This window comes from Salvelinus alpinus, chromosome 1 (genome assembly GCF_045679555.1).
Source record: "Salvelinus alpinus chromosome 1, SLU_Salpinus.1, whole genome shotgun sequence".
Classification (NCBI taxonomy): domain Eukaryota; kingdom Metazoa; phylum Chordata; class Actinopteri; order Salmoniformes; family Salmonidae; genus Salvelinus; species Salvelinus alpinus.
The window spans coordinates 67,166,539-67,190,171 of NC_092086.1; the positions used below are offsets into that span (position 1 = coordinate 67,166,539).

General features: G+C 42.4%; 1 protein-coding gene across 1 annotated transcript; it reads right to left on the reverse strand.

Annotated features, from left to right (window-relative positions):
• Window positions 1-4,555: 4,555 nt before the first annotated feature.
• Window positions 4,556-22,426, reverse strand: LOC139583619 (heat shock 70 kDa protein 4-like). Its single transcript, XM_071414895.1, has 19 exons — window positions 21,976-22,426; window positions 10,465-10,522; window positions 10,237-10,377; window positions 9,989-10,111; window positions 9,677-9,776; window positions 9,455-9,588; window positions 9,128-9,372; window positions 8,864-8,940; window positions 8,589-8,740; window positions 8,248-8,354; window positions 8,008-8,141; window positions 7,684-7,865; window positions 7,289-7,381; window positions 6,731-6,874; window positions 6,323-6,448; window positions 6,136-6,243; window positions 5,932-6,051; window positions 5,646-5,807; window positions 4,556-5,481 (listed from the first exon to the last, which is right to left on the reverse strand). Exons 1-19 carry the CDS (start codon window positions 22,080-22,082, stop codon window positions 5,272-5,274), a joined length of 2,523 nt encoding a protein of 840 aa, XP_071270996.1. The 5' UTR covers window positions 22,083-22,426; the 3' UTR covers window positions 4,556-5,271.
• Window positions 22,427-23,633: the final 1,207 nt, after the last annotated feature.

Below are 23,633 nucleotides of genomic sequence, written 5' to 3' on the forward strand. Positions count from 1 at the left end.
ACATGTGGGAACACAAGTATATATAAATAATATACATTACACAAGGACCTTAAGGGACATACACTTATAATTCTAATAGCTTTTTTGTTGGTAGAGTATTTAATTGTCTTAAAGTGTCTTACAGTTCAATTAATTTTTGTAAGGTAAGAAAATGTGGTGTTTTGTTTGTAAATGTACATTTGTGAATATGAAATTTAACGCCCATTGCGTACGTTGTCGACGTGTCGTCCCTGGGCCGCGGGGTGCATTCTGGGCGATACTGGGACAAGGACCGCTGTCAAGGAGTGAATGGGAGTCAATTGGTATGGGGTCAATTTCACGCCATATGTATTGAATTCAAAATAAAATAAATCGTGAACATGAAAAATAAAGCTGAGAATGTAAACATTATATTTTCGAGGACGGGTGAAATAATGGATGTTGAAATCAAAAGCCAAATAAATGAAAGCAAAATGTATAGAATTGTAAACAAAAATAAGACAGCAAAAGCAAAAACAAAAAACTTGTAAGCAAATAATTTTAAAGCGAGAGCAAAACACTATGACAATTGATTTTAAACAATATTTGAAAACGAATGCAAAAATCGTTTTCGATTCAACTTACCCAGCAACCAATCCTATTGAATACATTTTGCCTACCTCTTTATAAATTGTATATACACTGCTCAAAAAAAATAAAGGGAACACTAAAATAACACATCCTAGATCTGAATGAATGAAATATTCTTATTAAATACTTTTTTCTTTACATAGTTGAATGTGCTGACAACAAAATCACACAAAAATTATCAATGGAAATCAAATTTATCAACCCATGGAGGTCTGGATTTGGAGTCACACTCAAAATTAAAGTGGAAAACCACACTACAGGCTGATCCAACTTTGATGTAATGTCCTTAAAACAAGTCAAAATGAGGCTCAGTAGTGTGTGTGGCCTCCACGTGCCTGTATGACCTCCCTACAACGCCTGGGCATGCTCCTGATGAGGTGGCAGATGGTCTCCTGAGGGATCTCCTCCCAGACCTTGACTAAAGCATCCACCAACTCCTGGACAGTCTGGGGTGCAACGTGGCTTTGGTGGATGGAGCGAGACATGATGTCCCAGATGTGCTCAATTGGATTCAGGTCTGGGGAACGGGCGGGCCAGTCCATAGCATCAATGCCTTCCTCTTGCAGGAACTGCTGACACACTCCAGCCACATGAGGTCTAGCATTGTCTTGCATTAGGAGGAACCCAGGGCCAACCGCACCAGCATATGGTCTCACAAGGGGTCTGAGGATCTCATCTCGGTACCTAATGGCAGTCAGGCTACCTCTGGCGAGCACATGGAGGCCCCCCAAAGAAATGCCACCCCACACCATGACTGACCCACCGTCAAACCGGTCATGCTGGAGGATGTTGCAGGCAGCAGAACATTCTCCACGGCGTCTCCAGACTCTGTCACGTCTGTCACGTGCTCAGTGTGAACCTGCTTTCATCTGTGAAGAGCACAGGGCGCCAGTTGCGAATTTGCCAATCTTGGTGTTCTCTGGCAAATGCCAAACGTCCTGCACGGTGTTGGGCTGTAAGCACAACCCCCACCTGTGGACGTCGGGCCCTCATACCACCCTCATGGAGTCTGTTTCTGACCGTTTGAGCAGACACATGCACATTTATGGCCTGCTGGAGGTCATTTTGCAGGGCTCTGGCAGTGCTCCTCCTGATCCTCCTTGCACAAAGGCGGAGGTAGCGGTCCTGCTGCTGGGTTGTTGCCCTCCTACGGCCTCCTCCACGTCTCCTGATGTACTGGCCTGTCTCCTGGTAGCGCCTCCATGCTCTGGACACTACGCTGACAGACACAGCAAACCTTCTTGCCACAGCTCGCATTGATGTGCCATCCTGGACGAGCTGCACTACCTGAGCCACTTGTGTGGGTTGTAGACTCCGTCTCATGCTACCACTAGAGTGAAAGCACCGCCAGCATTCAAAAGTGACCAAAACATCAGCCAGGAAGCATAGGAACTGAGAAGTGGTCTGTGGTCACCACCTGCAGAATCACTCCTTTATTGGGGGTGTCTTGCTAATTGCCTATAGTTTCCACCTTTTGTCTATTCCATTTGCACAACAGCATGGGAAATGTATTGTCCATCAGTGTTGCTTCCTAAGTGGACAGTTTGATTTCACAGAAGTGTGATTGACTTGGAGTTACATTGTGTTGTTTAAGTGTTCCCTTTATTTTTTTGAGCAGTGTATATATATATATATTTTTTTTTTTTAACAATTTTTTTTTTTACAACAAATCAATACAGGAAGTACATGTGGGAACACAAGTATATATAAATAATATACGAAGGACAATTGGGCTAGGGGGTACAATATCACATTACACAAGGACCTTAAGGGACATACATATACTTATAATTCTAACAGCGTTTTTGTTAGTAGAATATTTAATTGTCTTAAAAAACTGTTCAATTTATTTTTGTAAGGTCAGAAAATGTGGTGTTTTGTTTGTAAATTTACATTTGTGAATATGAAATTTGGCCCAAAGAATTGTAGTTGATGTTTTCCTTAAACTTCTTCATATAGTGGTTGGCAGGATAATATTTATGAATAATTTTAAAGTAAACTTCCTTAATTTTGTTAACAAGTAGGTATGTGTGTGGCAACATCCAAACTTTTTCCCAACAGATATTATCAATAAAAACGTTCCAATAATGCCTACACTCTCGCCTGCATGTACTACCTTTTGGTTACGCTACTCGTATGCTTTCTGTAAACGAAGTAGCTGTCCGTAAAGGGCGAAATGTGATTTCAATCTCATGATTTAAGAGTGTCGTCATCGTGGATACATGTAACGTTACATAGCTAGCTAACTGGATACATTAGTGATGGGTCTAAATTCATAATGGCTTATTTCGACGTGACTTGGTTTAATAAAAACATATGGACAACCCTACGGCTGGCAGTGGCTAACTACAGGCTGGCAACGACTTTAAATCATTTAATAGAGTTTTGTCTTATGTTAGTTTACATTTCTATTTTGATTTCAACATCCATTATTTCACCCGTCCTCGAAAATATGTTTACATTCTCAACTTTATTTTTCATGTTCACGATTTATTTTATTTTGAATTGAATACATATGGCGTGAAATTGACTCCATACATTGGGCGCTAGCTCAAAAAACAACTTCGTCAACAAGTACAATATTACAAATATATTCCGAGATACCTTCTCTGTAATAACGTCTAGTTTTGGAATCGTGACATTAGGTACTTTCGAGGAAAATAGACAGGTTTCTTGACTCATACTTCTGACTTTTAAGAGATTGCGTAACGATTACTTTAGCAGCTGCATGCCAACGTGAACGCGATTGGTCGACAGTCTGTGTGAGGCGTAAACACTTTCTCCATTAATTTCCAAGGGGGATTCATATGTCCTTTAATGAAATATATCTTGCTATATGCCGCATTCAAAACAACTGGGAACTAGGAAATCTCCGACTTCCGAATTCAGTACATTCTAGACAACTGGAAAAAGGGGAAAAATCGTTTTGAACGGTCATCCAACTTGGAAATTTGGGCAGCTTTCTAGAGCTCCGACTTTCTGATCTGAAGATCACTGACATGATTTGACCTTGTTTTTTTCCAAGTTCTACAGTTGTCGTGAAAGCACCAATAATAGATAACAGCCTTCCTCCCACCCGCAGAGCCGGAGCAATTATAAGCAAGCTCACCAGAAAAGTGTGGACCTACGGAAAGAGGCAGTGCATTACAGCAACACTTTCAACAACATTCATTAATGGATCATCTTTCTGCAAGTCTCTGCTGGGGGAGATTTTCAGATCCTCCTGTGGGGAAAGAGTTTTGGGAAATGAGTGGAATTATCTTGACTTGATGTAGTGATGCTTTTTTTGACTGGCCATTTTAGGATGGTTATTCAATATATTAGGGAAACTTCAAGACAGTAAGCAGTCAGACTGAATTCGTGCTGTGTGAAATACTGCACTATTGGAGCTAAAACACAAGCATTTCACTGCACCTGTGATCAGAAAATCTGTACCCAACCAATAAACGTTGATTTGACTAGTCTCAGAAACCCAGAATATTGTGAGAGCTGTAGAGTGCAGCCTTAACCAAAGCAAAATCAGAATACCACTGGTGATGTTGCTGTGTAGGTCATGGTGGTTGGAACAGAAAGAGAGAAACCCAGCCAGCGGGGAGGAAGTGCCTTTGAGAAGCTTGGGGTTCAGGCCAAACCAGCCTCCAGTGAAGTCTCACTCTCTCTGCACACCTTGGGCAGTACACCCCTGGTGGTTGTGTATGGAGGGGGGTCGAAAAATAATGCATAGGCCCCATTGTTCTTCAAAACCTCCACAGACCTTAAAATGATTTAATGTTTCATATGAGATTATGAAAGTAGAACATCTAAACATGTTTTGTTGTTATACCACCTTTGAATGACAGTAGACCAGAAAATTGTAATGAGTTTTTTCCTCTTGTGGAATTCAAGGTCAAAATCACCATGTTCCGCATTGCATTTTCAAATAACCTTTCAGCGATCTTTCACATAATTCTCAGACACCAACATGTATTTATTTTGCTTTTGGTTAGTGGTAACTGCACCAAACTGGTCTTCCCCATTCATTCACACTGTTGTAGAATAGAAAAACAAGTCTATACCAGAGAACAACTCACAGACCATTGCTTTTAAGAGACAGCCTTACATTAAAATACTGCATGACAGTAACTCAAATCTAATTGAATATAGTGGACAGATAATTGGTGCCTCTATAATACCCATCTCTGAATACATTAACCTTTATTCCATCCAATCTCTCCCCAGCAGGGTGTCCTATACATTTATCCAACAGCTGCAAGATTTAAGTGAAACAAATGCACAGTAAGTCATATCCAATGGGGAATAATGATGATGCTAAGCTTGAACCTCTACCCCCAATCAATAATAGTTAACAATTTCACCAAACGTCTTTACTACTTTCCTCTGCGTACCACCTCTTAATATGACATTCTCAGTGGAAGTGGGCTGAACATTCCTTACAAAATGGCCATTGAAGCGAAACACAGAAAACAAGTTTCCATCCTGCAGCCTTACAGTATTTTATGTCAAACAGCCTGATCAATACGCTATCATTGTATATCAACAGGTAAAGTGTTACATGCCAAGAAGGCAGCTTGAGAGTATTTAAAAGAATAGTCCAATTGTGTAATCAAAAGAGAGGCCATCATCAGCAAGATGTCAGAGGGGTTAGAGAGGCAGCTGCAGCAGTTAGTCAATGTCCATCTCAGGCAGTTTGTTGCCATCTGCAGATTCAGGAGCCGCCGTGCCCCCTGCTGCACCCTTCTCTGGGCTGCCTGGTTGGGCCTCTGTGCCCTCCTGTCCATTTACTGGCCCATTCTGCTCTGCCTTCTCATCCTTGGGGACCTCCACTTTAGGTTTGGGTTTTGACACGATTGGGTTGCAAGCCGAGTCAAGCTCCTACAAAAGATGGAGAGAGGATATCATAGTTAGACATCTGTGACATTTTCACATTTGGATGAACATATGTCATATTAGGACCAGGAGTTTTCCTTGACCATGTGACCTGACCAGGCAAAACATAGTTATTGGAGAGACTATGCAAACCGATTATTAGCACTTACCTTTGTTTTTGCCTGAATCTCTCTGACTTTGACGGCAGGCTCCTGGGAAAGATTGTGTTTGCTCTGCGCGTTCATTTTGCTGTTCATCCAGATCATGGCGTCGTTCACCTGCTTATCCACCTTCAACATCTCCAACTCATCCAAATGCTCATACTGCTCCTCCTGGGTGTCAAGACAGGCATAAGGAACATTTCAGTGCTGGGAGACATTGAGATATTAGATGTCCAGTAGCTCAAGGTTGATAAAACTATGTGCACAACTATGCAATAATAATCTTATAAATTACCTTTGTTTTGTAAGCTTCTACAATCTTCATGAACTGTTGGATATGCTTTCCAAGTTCATCGAATGCTTTTGGCCTTTCCTCAGCCTCATTGTATCTTTCCCGGATGGGCTGCCCAAGTTTCTGAAGAAGGGACATTCAGTTCAGTCACCTGACACAATCTATCCTGTGCTAGAACCAGAGACATGAATTGACCGACAATGTTACCTTTAATTCAGCCAGTTTGTCGATGTACACTTGTTTCTGTTGGTCCTCGCCGTCTTCATACAACCAGTTCTCGGTGTCCTCAAGTCTTAACGAAAAGGTGTCTCTGTCCTGCATTTGGAATAAATTTACTTGAATAACTCCATTTGTGTTCAATGCGTGTAAGGTTATATAGAGGCAATATACTCACAGATTCACTGACAAACTTCTCCAACAATCCATGCAGTTTGTCTCTCATATCATAGACGTACTCTTCTACGTTGTTCTTGGCATCGTTCCGCTCCTTCTCCAGCTTGTCCTGCATAATCATCTTACCCTGAGATGGACACATCAAATAAATGTTTTATATATATATTTTTACTTTCCATCACAGCCTTGCTGTAGATAAAGATTAACATGCTCAAGCAAGTCATTAACCTTCAGTTTGAGTCACACAAAAATACTGTACACTAACCTTACGATTTACAATAAAGTGTCAAGGTTATGCTTGTAAAACAATTGCTGAGACAACTACATACCTTTCATGTCAATACAGGTTTTCAGCTAATTAAAATTAATTCATGATGGGACAAGTTGCCATGATATCCTACAATATTACCTCATTCTCCACAAACAGATTGACCGTGTCATTGGTTAGTTGCCAGCGCAGGCTGTTTTCTATTGGGAGCTCGACAGTCTTCGTTTTCACTTTCGGTTTCTTTGCTGATGAAGCTTGATTCTTCTCTTTTCCATCCTCTGATGTCTAAGATTAAAAAATAAATTTAAAAAATACACCTTTTAGATAAATGTGCACTGGTCCCATAAATAAGGCTATATCATGGGCTCCCGAGTGACGCAGCGGTCTAAGGCACTGCATCGCAGTGCTAGAGGTGTCACTACAGACACCCTGGTTCGAATCCAGACTATCACAACCGGCCGTGATTAGGAGTCCCATAGGGCAGCGCACAATTGGCCCAGCGTCGTCCAGGTTTGGCTGTGTAGGCAGTCATTGTAAATAACAATTTGTTCTTAACTGTCTTTCCTAGTTAAATAAAGGTTACATTTAAAATTAAAATTATTAATACATCTAGACAAAAAGCATCCCCTCAGAATGTCAGTGGTAGAAAAACATGTTTTCGCACTGTATAGCAAAGAAAATACGCAGTCCGTTAGCTACCTCCATTTCCTCAGTCTCAGACTTCTTGTCAGCATTGTCTTTCTGTCCATCACCTTGGGCTTTCTGGTCATCTTGGTCAGTCTGCATCTTACTCTGATGAGATGAGAAACATTCAAATAGCCATTCATGTGGAGTTAACACCACCAAGAGTTAGCTTGGCATCCCAGTGCACAGATGGCCAGATCACACATTGGAGAAAGTCATCATTGTGAAAGAAAAAAAACAGGGAATAGAAAATGGACACATCTGTCCTGGAACAGATCTAACTTGTTCAGACATGACAGCGGAATTACCTGCCATTTTACGAAATATGTCTAGGCTGATAATTTTCCAATGAACTGGTTGTGGGTAGATTATAGGCTTGTGAAAGCGGCGCCAAAACAAAGCACACAAACCTCGTCTTCCTTCCCCGCAAGGTCTGTCTCCATGGGCTCCTCTCCCTCAGTAGGTTTCAGGACCTCCACTAGAGAAGCACTGGACACGCTGAAGACACCGTGGACATTCACCCTAACTTTCACCTTAACCTTTGAGCTTTCACCATTCGCCTGGGGAACCACTTTCTGGACCATGAACTGACCTAAGGAGTTCACAAGTGGATTATTAGACACTGATTAACATGGCCTTAGAGACAACCATTCAAAGTAAATAATTAACTGAATATGTGCAAGCCTATTGCTTATTAGACGGGTCTAGAGTTTCAGGCCTGTTTGTTTGGGTACCTATTGTGGGGTCTGGGTACGGCAGCTCTTTAGGGTTGTTGTAGTAGGCCTCCAAGGAGAAGGGCTCTCTCCGGTAGAACGTCAACACTTTGGAGAAGGGTGCTGCATGGTTCTTTGGGAATACCTCGCAATCACTGACATTGGAGGAGACAAGAAGATTATGTGAGTCACTGCTGGTCTGAGTTCAGTGCAATCAGTGTCAAATAAGCCTATGTCAAATGTAAAGAAGAGAGTTCACACCTTAACCCCTCCTCTGCAGCAGAGTTCCACTTCAAGGAGATGGGATAGGGCACAACATCAGTGATGGAAAACTCTCTGACTTTGAAGGCAGGGGACAGGATAGCACACTGGGGAGATCAATCACATGCATTATAACACATTTCAGGGGGGTTACATTACTAACTGGTTAACAACTGTATACAGTAGTTCATGGCATGTCAACAGTAAGGTTATTTACTGCAAATAGTTTGTGCTAATCAGGTTGACAACTACAGTGATAGCAACCAGTTCCATGAGAGGCTAAAAACAGCATGCCCATTTGCTGAAAAGGTCATTGGGGACAGTGAGTCATGACATGATACCTGCAGTGCACATCCTCTTGCAACAGCCTCGTCTGCATTTAAAGTCATGCTCAGTTCTTTTCCAAAGAATTTGCAAACTCTTTCTTTGACGGCTGGGATCCTGGAGGCACCGCCCACGATTTCCACAGCGTAGAGGTCTTCCTTCTTCAGCTCTGAACAATGCATGGAACACACCACCAGTCAAATTAAACAGCCCACCCAGGTGTTAGCAAGAACATGAACAGGCTGTGCTGAGGAATACTCCTGCTACTATTAGTACTACTACTGTTACTCACTGGCTTGTTCCATGACGCTGCGCAGGGGAGCCTCCACTTTGGCCAGAAGCCCTGCACACATCTCCTCAAAGTGGCCTCTGGAACAACAGTGGTCATGGGATATTAATAGATACCGTACACACATGCAGCTGCTTGCATCATGATGATACACAGGCACCGAATGAAAACACTTCCTGACACATGGCTTTTCCACTGCGGATGGACCTAAATGTAATATAGGAGGTACTGTGATGGGTGAGAGGACTTGTTTTTTGCTTCACCAACCTGTTAAGTTTTCCAGTTACGTCAATGTCATTCATGAAGCACTCGATGTTGAGTGGCAGATCAGAGGAATTGGCGCTCATCAGCTTCTTGAGCTTCTCACACTCCTGGTAGAGACGAACCAGGGCTCTGGGCTTGGTTTTCACATCCAGCTTGTACTTCTTGCCAAACTCCTCACAGAAATGGTTCACCAACACCTCGTCAAAGTCTTTGCCACCCAATGCTGCGTCAGACGCAGAAGCTAGCATCTGAAAGAGAAAGAACATTAATTCCTTGCCTTATTCTACGAAAAAAAAGTTTTACACATCTTTGTACATATAAACAACATACTTTGAGCTTTCCTTTGTTGAAGGCACAGATAGAGACCTGATAACCAGAATGGCCCAAATCTACAAACACCACATTTCTTGGCTTTTCCTCAGGGGCAGGGAGATCTTGTTTATAGATCCCATATGCCAGTGTAACTGGAAGAATCAAAGAGACAGAAAAATGTGTTCAGACCAAGATTACATGAGTTAACATTGCTCAGTGTTGGCATGGTAATGGCATTACCTGCAGTGGTCTCATTCATAAGTCGTAGGCAGTTGAGTCCTGCAATCTGAGCAGCATCTATAACGGACCTCCTCTCTGCGTCAGTGTAGAAGCTGGGGACCTGGAGCACATTTAGGACGAATTATGACCCTTCTCAAAAACATCATCCTTGACTGTTTATACTGTAAAATAAAACATTTACTCTTTAGAAAAGATATGGAGTTACAATAGGGCATAGGCGTCGCTGTAGGAATTACATTTTGTTAACCAAAAAATACTGCTCTGTATCTTTACATCTCTGGGCCTTGTCTAAGTAGATGTAAAACTGCTTACAGAGATGACACAATCAGCCACAGGTTTCTTCATTGCGGTCTCAGCAGTCTCCTTCAGTTTGGTCAGCAGCATGGCAGTGACTTGTTCAATGCTGAAGACTTTCTCCTCCTCCATGTACATCACCTAGTAAAAAGTATAGTAATGAAGTATAAACGTCTTGAATATTGAATATCTCAACCGTTCAGCCTCTACCACCATGATGGATCAAGTGCTAAATCAGAAAGTATACTTCACTTTTGATCATTTACCTTGATCCCGGTCGACCCAGAAGGCAACTGGGCCAGGTCGTAAACCAGGCTAGATTTTGATGACTGTACGTAGGGGTCTGAGAATGCCCTACCATGGAATCGCTTGAACCCTTGAACAGTGTTCTTACAATTTGTTACAACCTTTCAAAAAAAAATAAAAAAAAGATCAAATAACATTCTACTTTATTTTAACAAATTAATTGTATTAGCTATAAGGTTTAAGCTTACCTGGCCTTTGGCTGCCGCGCCTACTGAACGATTACGTGGTCCGAAGGACACACATGCTCTGAAAAAAAGTGAAGATGTTATTGATAACAGATCCTTCCCTGTGTGCATGGGGCTCAAATTGTTTACCCTACATGCTTAACTGCCACAACAAACAGTAAAACGTGCAATGCCAAAATGAAGGCTACATTCCAAAGGGCCCTTTGGTCCAAACTCTTCTGTCATCACTGCTAAACACAGATGTCAATGGCAAAAGCTCACACTAAAATTACTGTCAACAAACATGTGCAGTTGTTGGTGATGTCAGTGAGAGGTTAATGCACCAAAATGTAGACAACCCAATTGCATGCCAATGTCACTACACCCAGAAATGTCAACCAGAGCTGTTGCCAGAGAATTTAATGTTAATTTTTCTACCATAAACCACACCCAAAGTCATTTTAGAGAATTTGGCAGTACGTCCAACTGGCCTCACAACCGCAGACCACACATATGGTGTCGTGTGGGCGAGCAGTTTGCTGAACCGAGTGCCCCATAATGGTGGTGGGGCTATGGTATGGGCAGGCATAAGCTACAGACAATGAACACAATAGCATTTTATCAATGGCAACCTGAATGCACAGAGATACCATGAGATCCTGAGGCCCATTGTCGTGTCATTCATCCACCGCTATCACGTTTCAGCATGGTAATACACGGCTCCATGTCGCAAGGATCTGTACAATTCCTGGAAGCTGAAAATGTCCCCGTTTTTCCATGGCCTGCATACTCAGACATGTCACCCATTGATACTTTTTGGGATGCTCTGGATCAATGTGTACAACAGCGTGTTCCAGTTCCCATCAATATCTCAAAGTAAGCATTTCACTGTAAGGTCTACTACACCTGTTGTATTCAGCGCATGTGACAAATATTTTCTTTTATTTGAATATCCTGCAACTTTGGACAGCCATTGAAGACGAGTGGGACGACATTCCACAGGCCACAATCAACAGCCTGATCCACTCTATGTGAATGAGATGTGTCACGCTGTATGAGGTAAATAACTGGTGGTCACACCAGATACTGACTGGTTCTTATCCACGGTCCTACATTTAATTAAAAAAAAGGTATGTTAAAATTCATAAATTATGGCCTAATGAATATATTTAAATTGACTGATTTCCTGTTATGAATTAACTCAGCAACAAAAAATTGTGTGTTTATATTTTGGTTCAGTATACTTTATGAAATTACAGCCTATTGCGCTTGCATCTGAATTCAACTTCAATTGTGCTGCTTTCGTGTGTCCTGTTTACAGCGCGCAGAGGGAAAGTGTACAGACATGCCACAGTCCTAGTGAGGCTACTAAAATATTGGAGTCTGGCGTCAGTTTTTAAAGCTTGACAATGAATAACCAAAAAACAAATCCTGCAATAAAACACCATGCAAAGAAGAAACATGTAGGCCTATTACAACAACATTTGAGCAGTAGCCTATGCTGCCTACTCAACTACAAGACATTGAGTGCACCATACAGAAATGCTGAATTCAACCACCCTGGTGTAAAAAAATAAAAAACATGTTAAGTTTAAATGTTACAACAACCTATAGCTACGTTTTTGTTTCTTGGAGTTAAATACTTTTTGATTAGGGTCGCAGTATATTATGCACATCAGAAAGCATAGCAGCAAAGGCTGGACAAATGTATCTTTTGTTAAAATTAGGGATGCACATATCGGAATCGGACGATATTAGCCAAAAATGCCAACATCGGTATCGGCCCGGTCTAGTTTAACGCCGATGTTAAAAATCAATGTCAAAGATACCGTGCATACCTATATAACGTAGGTACATGATGCAATAACGCCCCGTAATATTTTGCGCACCACAGCATTCCTAACCTGGCCCACAATGTCTGCTGTGGGAATCGAGCAGTCAACAAGTCGGGCAGTCATTTGAAAGAGTAACAAAATTTCAGCGATCCAACGCAAAGGCGAAATCCATTAAAGCCAAGATAATGGAATTCATCGCCCTTGACAATCAACCGTTCTCTGTCGTCGGTGATGTTGGCTTTCGCCTACTGGTTGAGCACCGGTACACACTACCAAGTGCGCTATTTTTCAGATGTTGCCCTACCGGAGTTACACACTAATAGCGTCACTGCTATTAGCTTCACAACATACTTACTATGGAACGCCGTTTGGGTCTTCGCGAGTCAAAAAAGATACAGTAGCACTGTCAAAGCTGAACAAAAAAGTCCGCAAACACAGGCCACGAACAATGTGTTTACAATACCGCGTTCGTAATAAAGCATCAGTTGTTCAACTTCTGGGGTAGCTAGCTTTAGCTTGGTACCTAGCTTGCACCAAAACAACCAGCCTGAAAACAATGAGCAGTAGAAACTGCAGTCATTTTCATAATTCTTAGCAATGATTTAGGAATCCTTGTAAGTATTAGCTAGCTTGCCACTTGTTGGTCACCTATTGAAGTTGAACTTCAGTTCATGAAAATAAATAGCTAGCCAGCTACTTAGCTTTGGGCAACAGGGTTAACGTTATAAGCAGCCAGGTAGCTTCTGGCTAGTAAGGCTCGACCAGACCGGGTTATGTGTTGTGAAGCTAGCCACAATAAAGACTAAGCACAATAGTGGAATTTGCGGGTTGCCTTTTAAATAAAAATATGTAATTGACAGTGATGCAAATGAATACAAATAGTACAATTATGCCATACTTTTATTTTGAAGGCTAACCGCAAAGTCCCCTATTGTGGCTAATTCTAATTGTGGCTAGCTTCACATAGATGGGTCTGACCACCATTCATCAAATAAGAACTGTCTTATAAATTAGGGTTATTTTAGATGATGACACCTAGCTATATAGGTTAGCTAGCTAACTATAGCTACTGAAACAGATTATGTTGTGTTATTTGACGTGTATCTTTTTTCACATGTCTTATCCAAGATGGCGTAGCAATCAGATGTCTTTGTCCTTCGTCTGCCCCATGTATATATCTTTTTATATATTTTTCTTCGCATTACTTTTTTATATTTTTCTAAACCTCAACTTCAAAATACTCTCCTGCAACCCGCCTCACCCAATGTAGTGTGGATCTGTTTTTTCTAAAGTATTTTTATTTACCTCGGAACCGGAATCGCCCAACAGAAGCTAGCCAGCTCACTAGCTACTAGCTAGTAGTCAACTAACCCCTGCTAGCGGTCATCAGCTAACCTTTAGCTCGGAAAGCTCTCGCCAGTTTGTACAACGCGACTCAAACCAGAGCATACCGGACCTATTTCTCTCTACATCCCCAGGTTCCTACCGCAAGCTTTGAACCTTTTCACCTGGATCATCGCAGCTAGCTAGCTGCTATCCGAGTGACTACTCCTGGCTAACGTCTGTCCTGAAGCAAGCACCAATTAGCCTGGAGCTAGCCCATGCTAGGCCCATTCTCCCAGCTAGCTGAAGACGCCCATCAGCCACTCCTGGGCTACAATACCCGGACCCCTTCTACTGCCGGTACGGGAAACCGAACCACGCCGATCCTACATGACTGGACCACGACGTAATCTGCTCGAGGGGGTACTCAACCGGCCCCTACATCGCGACGTCCCCTGAATGCCCATCTGCTAGCCGCTAGCTGTGGCCCGCTAGCTGAATAGATCCAGCGGCCAATTTCTTGGGCCACTATACCTATTTTGCCAATTGGACTTGGACCCCTCTGCTACTCGGAACCCTACTAATTCCATCATGACTGGTCTATCAACATCACCGCACGCGGAGGCTAAAACAGACTTTCCTCCGTCGAGACGTCCCTCTAAGACCCTTCTGCTAGCTGTCTGAATTGCTGTGTCTCCAGCCAGCCCAACCACTCACTGGACACATATGATCACACGGCTACGCATGCCTCTCCATAATATCAATATGCCTTGTCCTGGTTAGTGATTGTTCTATTTCACTGTAGAGCAGGGGTGTCAAACATACGGCCCGCGGGCCGGAACCGGCCCCCAAGGAGGTTCGATCAGGCCCGCAGGATAATTTGAAAGTGGAAAAAATGCATAAAAGACATGGAATTAATATTTTTAATTCGCTGCAATTCATGGATTATCCGCTAAGGGGCGCACTCTTTCCATCAGAGTAGAAGACAAGCCGCATCACTGAGACAGACTGAAAACAGCAGACGGTATCAATGCGCCATCTGCTGCTTGTTACGACGTTGTTAATACCTTGGTCTCTACCTCTCCGCTACACCCTCATTAGCCAAAATGTCGTTATCCAAACGGAGAAAAGTAGATAAGGAGTGTAGAATTTTCAAAGAAAAATACAAGTCCAGACTAGACTAACACCTTTAAAATGCTGCCTTAGATACTGTTTGCATTGAAAGAATACAGCTCTGTGAAGATGAATCCTTACTGTGGTGATTTAAAAAATGTGCACTTTAATGTTAGTCAGCAGCTTCAAAACAAAAGTTGTGTGATGGAATTCTACTGTTCATACAACTCCATAAATTTTCAGTATGTATTGTATGTGTATGTATGTTTCATGTATGAAGTTTACAGATCTACAGGACAGGCGAACACTTTCTTCATTACACATTTAAAATCACTCTCCTTAGTTTGTAAGGTGTACGCAGGGATTACATTTAGATTTTATATGCGTATGTGTAAGTGGTTTAAAAATTCCTTTCTTTAAAAGTCTCATTTAATCTTAAAGTGCATTACTATATTTTTCAGTACCAATTAAAGTTTTGTGCCTTTGTACAATCAGTGGGATCAGTTGCAATGCATATTTGTGAATGATAAAAGTAAATTGCACATTTGTCTAAGGAAATATGAGGTGTTTCATGAAATGTTTTGTAAAAGGATAGTTCATTAAATTTCAATATTTTCCTAATGTTCTTGTGCTTCTTTACACCAAAACAAAGGAAAGACATGATATTTTGGTTATTTATAGCAGAGTATGGTATAATTTTAATGGTCCGGCCCACTTGACATCTCCCTAGTCCGTATGTGGCCCACGATGCGAAATGAGTTTGACACCCCTGCTGTAGAGCCTCTAGCCCTGCTCAATATTTCTTAACCAACCATTTAGTTCCACCTCCCACATATACGGTGACACCACCTGGTTTAAACATCTCTAGAGACAATCTCTCTCATCATTACTCAATGCCTTGGTTCACCTCCAATGTACTCACAAACTACCATTACCTTTGTCTGTACATTATGCCTTGAATCTATTCTTTGGCACCCAGAAACCTGCTCCTTTTACTCTCTGTCCCGAACGTACTAGACGACCAGTTCTGGTAGCCTTTAGCCGTACCCTTATTCTACTCCTCCTCTGGTGATGTAGAGGTGAATCCAGGCCCTGCAGTGCCTAGCGCCACTCCTACTCCCCAGGTGCTCTCATTTGTTGACATCTCTAACCGTAAAAGCCTTTGTTTCATGCATGTTAACATTAGAAGCCTCCTCCCTGAAGCCTCCTAATTGATTTCCCCCCCATCTATCTTCAGAGCTCGTGCTGCTAGGTGACCTAAACCGGGACATGCTGAACACCCCGGCCATCCTACAATCTTAGCTTGATGCTCTCAATCTCACACAAATTATCAATGAACCTACCAGGTACAACCCCAAATACGTAAACATGGGCACCTTCATAGATATCATCCTAAACAACCTGCCCTCCAAATACACCTTTGCTGTTGTCAACAAAGATCTCAGCAAGCACTGTCTCATTGCCTGCACCCGTAATGGGTCTGCGGGCAAACGACCACCCCTCATCACTATCAAACGCTCCCTAAAACACTTCAGCGAGCAGGCCTTTCTAATTGACATGGCCCGGGTATCCTGTAAGGATATTGACCTCATCCTTTCAGTAGAGGATGCCTGGTTATTCTTTAAAAAGTGCTTTCCTCACCATCTTAAATTAGCATGCCCCATTCAAAAAAAATTGAACCAGGAACAGATATAGCCCTTGGTTCTCTCCAGACCTAACTGACCTTGACCAACAAAAAAACTTCCTGTGGCATTCTGCATAAGCATCGAACAGCCCCCGTGATATGCAACTTTACAGGGAAATTAAGAACCAATATACACAGGCAGTTAGGAAAGCTAAGGCTAGCTTTTTCAAGCAGAAATTTGCATCCTGTAGCACAAACTCAAAACATTTCTGGGAAATTGTAAAGTCCATGGAGAATAAGAACACCTCCTCCCAGCTGCCCACTGCACTGAGGCTAGGAAACACTGTCACCACCGATAAATCCACAATAATTGAGAATTTCAATAAGCATTTTTCTACGGCTGGCCATGCTTTCCACCTGGCTACCCCTACCTTGAGCAACAGCCCTCCATCCTCCAAAACAACTCGCCCAAGCCTCCCCCACTTCTCACTCACCCAAATCCAGATAGCTGATGTTCTGTAAGAGCTACAAAATCTGGACCCATACAAATCAGCCGGGCTAGACAATCTGGACAATCGATTTCTAAAATGATCTGCCGAAATTGTTGCAACTCCTATTACTAGCCTGTTCAACCTCTCGTATCGTCTGAGATTTCCATAGATTGGAAAGCTGCCGCGGTCATCCCCCTCTTCAAAGGGGGAGACACTCTAGACCCAAACTGCTACAGACCTAAATCTATCCTACCCTGCCTTTCTAAGGTCTTTGAAAGCCAAGTTAACAAACAGATTACCGACCACTTCGAATCCCACCGTACCTTCTCCGCTATGCAATCTGGTTTCAGAGCTGGTCATGGGTGCACCTTAGCCATGCTCAAGGTCTTAAACGATACCATAACCGCCATCGATAAGAGACAATACTGTGCAGCCGTATTCATCGACCTGGCCAAGGCTTTCGACTCTGTCAATCACCACATTCTTATCGGCAGACTCAACAACCTTGGTTTCTCAAATGACTGCCTCGCCTAGATCACCAACTACTTCTCTGATAAAGTTCAGTGTGTCAAATTGGAGGGCATGTTGTCCGGACCTCTGGCAGTCTCTCTTCTCTGTATACATCTCTGTATACATCAATGCAGCTCTTGCTGCTGGTGATTCTCTGATCCACCTCTACGCAGACGACACCATTCTGTATACTTCTGGCCCTTCTTTGGACACTGCGCTAACTAACCTCCAGACGAGCTTCAATGCCATACAACTCTCTTTCCCTGGCCTCCAACTGCTCTTAAATGCAAGTAAAAATATATGCATGCTCTTCAACCGATCGCTGCCCGCACCTGCCCCCCCGTCCAGCATCAGTACTCTGGACGGTTCTGATCTAGAATATGTGGACAACTACAAATACCTAGGTGTCTGGTTAGACTGTAAACTCTCCTTCCAGACTCACATTAAGCATCTCCAATCCAAATTGAAATCTAGAATCGGCTTCCTATTTCGCAACAAAGCATCCTTCCCTCATGCTGCCAAACATACCCTCGTAAAACTGACCATCCTACCAATCCTCAACTTCAGCGATGTCACTTACAAAATAGCCTCCAACATTCTACTCAACAAATTGGAGACAGTCTACCACAGTGCCGTCCGTTTAGTCACCAAAGCCCCATATACTACCCACCACTGCGACCTGTATGCTCTCATTGGCTGGCCCTCGCTTCATACTCGTTGCCAAACCCACTGGCTCCAGGTCATCTACAAGTCTCTGCTAGGTAAAGCCCCGCCTTATCTCAGCTCACTGGTCACCATAGCAGCACCCACCCGTAGCACGCGCTCCAGCAGGTATATCTCACTAGTCACCCTAAAAGCCAATTCTTCCTTTGGCCGCCTCTCCTTCCAGTTCTCTGCTGCCAATGACTGAAACGAACTGCAAAAATCTCTAAAGCTGGAGACTCATATCTCCCTCACTAGCTGACAGCCTGTGCTTAAAGAGCAGCTTACAGATCACTGCACCTGTACATAGCCCATCTGTAAATAGCCCATCCAACTCCCTCATCCCCATACTGTATTTATTTATTTATCTTGCTCCTTTGCACCCCAGTATCTCTACCTGCACATTCATCTTCTGCACATCTACCATTCCAGTGTTTAATTGCTATATTGTAATTACTTCACCACCATGGCCTATTTATTGCCTTTCCTCCCTTATCCTACCTCAGTTGAACATACTGTATATAGACTTTTTCTACTGTATTATTGACTGTATGTTTGTTTATTCCATGTGTAACTCTGTGTTGTATGTGTTGAACTGCTTTGCTTTATCTTGGCCAGGTCGCAGTTGCAAATGAGAACTCATTCTCAACTAGCCTACCTGGTTAAATTATGGTGAAATAAATAAAAAATAAACATGTAAAGACCCAAACGGCATTCCATAGAAATCCTGGTTGAGAATGAAACGACTGAACAAATGAACAACAAAACAGCACAGCAAGTAAGTGAAAGAAATAGGTTTTGATTATGTTTTGCTGGTAATGGGGACATACTTAACTGCCAACAAAATAACTTTTTGGTCAGTGTGGTGTGTGAGTAACCTTTAAATAGGCAAGTCAGTTAAGAACAAATTCTTATTTACAATGACGGCCCGGACAACGCTGAGCCAATTATGCGCCGCTCTACGGGACTCCCATTCACGGTCGGATAAGATACAGCCTGGATTCGAACCAGGGACTGCAGTAACGCCTCTTGCACTGAGATGCAGTGCCTAAGACCGCTGCGTTCGTGTGTGTGTTAAATATTTAACTGTGCTAGCATGCTTAAAAGAATGCAACATTTTTTAATAAATAGGTTATCGGTGACGTTTTTTGGGGGGCAAAGAAAATATTGGATATCGGTATCGGCCAAACATGTAATATTGGTGCATCACTAGTTAAAATGTTAAAATGCAATATACAGCATCCTATGTACATAAATTAACATTATGATGAGCCATATTTTTTCTAATAAAACAATGGCCAGTTTGGGTCGCAGTTGCAATTTTTTTTGTATAAACAAATATAGGATGTGTCTGGTTTGCAAATTTGCTGTTTCCCCCCCCAATAAAGCCTGTGCACTGATTGAGTTTGACACCCCTGGGTTAACGTATCTATTTATGTAGAGTACGAGAGTACGAGTACGACCCTGCCTCACGCAGGAAGCGGCGCAGGTCCTAATCCAGGCACTTGTCATCTCCCGTCTGGATTACTGCAACTCGCTGTTGGCTGGGCTCCCTGTCTGTGCCATTAAACCCCTACAACTCATCCAGAACGCCGCAGCCCGTCTGGTGTTCAACTTTCCCAAGTTCTCTCACGTCACCCCGCTCCTCCGCTCTCTCCACTGGCTTCCAGTTGAAGCTCGCATCCGCTACAAGACCATGGTGCTTGCCTACGGAGCTGTGAGGGGAACGGCACCTCCGTACCTTCAGGCTCTGATCAGGCCCTACACCCAAACAAGGGCACTGCGTTCATCCACCTCTGGCCTGCTCGCCTCCCTACCTCTGAGGAAGTACAGTTTCCGCTCAGCCCAGTCAAGGCTGTTCGCTGCTCTGGCACCCCAATGGTGGAACAGATTCCCTCACGACGCCAGGTCGGCGGAGTCAATCACCACCTTCCGGAGACACCTGAAACCCCACCTCTTTAAGGAATACCTAGGATAGGATAAAGTAATCCTTCTAACCCCCCCCCCCCCCCTTAAAAGAGTTAGATGCACTGTTGTAAAGTGGTTGTTCCACTGGATATCATAAGGTGAATGCACCAATTTGTAAGTCGCTCTGGATAAGAGCGTCTGCTAAATGACTTAAATGTAAATGTAGCTAGCTATTTATTTAACAACCTAAAAACACAGAGTGTAATGTTAGGTAGCTAGCTGATGGGAGGATGTCATGTCATTGGAGTAGTGGGTGAGGGAGGGACTTTTCCCCCTCATTTCGTTTTTTTGGTTGCAACAGCTAGGGATACAGGTGTCATTTGGTTAGCTAGCAAGATATGTAAATTCCTTTGCCTAGCTATGCTGAACAACTTATCTACAGTTAGCATCTCTTAGTTGACAATCAAATGTATTTGGCATCGATTAAATGGGTGGGCAGACAGGCAAGTTCCCATTCAGTAGTCAAAATGTGGGTTGGGACAAGCATGCATGGCCAGGTAAGCTGCAGAAGGACGAGCAGGCTACTATTCCCCATTATTTATCAGGACAATGTTGAGGTCCAACTAGCGGAAAAAGTTTGAGAGTGTTTATCGAATGTTCCCTCATTATATTTGAGATAATCTCGCTTTGATTAGGATTAGTTGTTGATCTTGTTTACGTGCATAGGCAACTGACCCTACCTTTTCATGTTTGTTTGATCAATAGGACTGAAGTACTCAAATGTAGGACCCCCCCCCCATGGTATTTACATATTTGCAGGAATCCATTCAGGTGTATTTTGTGGCAAATGCGTTCTAATGATCTATAGTCGCACTGTTACTAAACACACAGTCCAGTCCAAAGTGAATGATGGCAGGCTGGTGTGGCAAATGGATTATTTGCATATAGGCCTACTGCAGCTCTAATAGGCTATGGTACACTGGTCTGCATAGATTCTGGTCCTGGACAAAACATGTTTTTTTGTGGTTTTATTTGGTGCAGTGTTTATTAGTTGTCCAAAACGCATGGCCGCTTTCTCGCTACATTGCCATAGAATTTTCACAAATGCCTTACTATATATCATTCCCAAACATTATATGAATTTATGAAAATTAACACATCTAAGTGCTCACTTGTCATAAAAAAATAAATAAAAAAGGTTATTCTTTCTGGGGGGTATATATGAACAGATTTTAATATGATTTAATGTAGCTAAAACACTGTAAATCTGACACTAGCTGTAAATTAAAACTGTTGCCAGTGGTGCCATAAACGAATAGGGAAAGGATAAGAATATATTTTTTACTACATTTGGGATCATTACATCTCATTATACTTTACGACATAGCTTTGCGCTCTGCAAAATTGCTAGAATATTCCTACCGGCGATTGACGGATGTCATCATACATAGCAAGCAAGCTACTACATACAGTAAGCAGTTTAAATCTAGTTACCCCAGCTACAAAGTAAAAATGGCTATATCGTAAACATTCTTGAAAACAAACATTTGTTTTTGGTCTTAATTTAATGTTAGGCATAAGGTTAGCAGTGTGGTTACGGTTAGTATTAAGGTTACATTTAAAAATCAGATTTTCGTTCGAGAATTTGTAGAAATGGGCTGTGTTAACTAAACGCAGTAAGCGGTGAGCTAGCTAACTGGCTAGTTAGCTATGGTAGTAGGCACCCTCCTTATGATAAGTTACTGCTAGTAAGCAACCATTATCTAGTTAAATACACATGTGAAATAAGTCCATCTGATAATAACGATAATTACAATTGTCGACAAAACGGGACGAATAACGCTATCCAGCGGAATTCACGTGCAGTAGCTAGTAACGTTACCCTGCACACACACAACTGTTAGCCAACTGGCTAGCTAACGTTAGTTGTCAAGGCCGCAGAAACTGGCCACTCACAAACCAAATGTATTTGTTTCAAGTGGATGGCAAATCTAGACTAGTGAAACGAGTTTTAAAATGTTCTACTTACGGTGTACTTCGGTCGCTATATTCGTTAGCCACGGTTTCAATTCCTCCGGCTCGAGCTACAGCAACATAGCAGCTTTGAAAGCCCACATCAATTCCCACCACTGACATCTTCCACGCTACCTTGCCTGTATTCTACTACTGTATGAAATGGAGACGTAGATAACTCTTTTTTTAAACAGAAACGTGTTTGAATTATTTTGAAAGACGTATAAAAGTCAGTGGATAATGTTAAATCAAAAGTGTAAATTCAAATTGAATTCATAATCCACAGCACAATACGGAGTACTCTGGTGGTAGTGGTGCACACCGGTAGATGCAAGGTGGTTTTGCGAGTTCACGCGGAATCTTAATGCAATATCGCGAGAGTTGAATAGTTCTCGATGGCTCTAGACCTTTCTGTCAAGAGATATTTGGCTCTGGACCTTTCTATTTGAAAGATTTCATTCTGAACCAGGACCTTCTTATTCTATCAACTTTATATGGCGGTTGGCAATCAACTTTAAGGTGCATTACCGCCTCCAACTGGACTGGAGTGTGGACCAGAGACATAGAAAGTTTAAATCATACCTGGCTCTTCAAACCCATTACTCCTCAAATCTAATAGCAATCGCTCCCTTTCCCTCACATATTTCTGGCACTGAAACAAATCAAATTGTATTTCTCACATGCGCCGAATACAGCAGGTGTAGATCTTACAGTGAAATGCTTACAAGCTTACAATGCAGTTTTAAGAAAAAATAATCGTTAAGTAAAAAATAGATAAGTAAAAAATAGAAAATTAAATAAAAAAATAATTAAACAGCAGCAGTAAAATAACAATAGCGATATAATAGTGATATAATAGCTATATATAGGGGGTACTGGTGCAGAGTCAATGTGCGGGGGCACCGGTTAGTCGAGGTAATTGAGGTAATATGTACACGTAGGTAGAGTTAAAGTGACTATGCATAGATAATAAACAGAGAGTAGCAGCAGTGTAGAAGAGGGGTCTGGGTAGCCCTTTGATTAGCTGTTCATGAGTCTTATGGCTTGAGGGAAGAAGCTGTTAAGAAGCCTTTTGGACCTAGACTTGGTGCTCCGGTAGAACATGTTCCACTGTCTCCATCTCCTCCTGAAAATGATCACACCTCCCAGTCGGATGTTTCCCCACCAATTTCAATGTACTATTGAGCCTTGTGTGTCCCAGTCTCAGCCTTGCGACTACACTTTCCTCCCTTCTCTTGGCCTGAGGACCTCCCTGCCCCCACCTTTTCCAGGATCTTATACAGGTGTCTTCCCTTTCTCTCCCTGTTCCACAACTCTTGCCATTTGTTTTTAACCACTTTTCGTATTAACCCCTTCGCTTCTGCTTTACTGATTGACAATTCCATCTCAACATTAGGATGTCTAAGAGCCTGCTTGGCGATGACATCCACATCCTCATTCCCCTCTACTCCCATATGAGCTGATACCCAGAGGAACATCAGAAATATCCCCTTCTGTTTCACCCTACAGTCTTGGCCAAAAGTTTTGAGAATGACACAAATATTAATTTTCACAAAGTCTGCTGCCTCAGTTTGTATGATGGCAATTTGCATATACTCCAGAAAGTTATGAAGAGTGATCAGATGAATTGCAATTAATTGCAAAGTCCCTCTTTCCCATGCAAATGAACTGAAT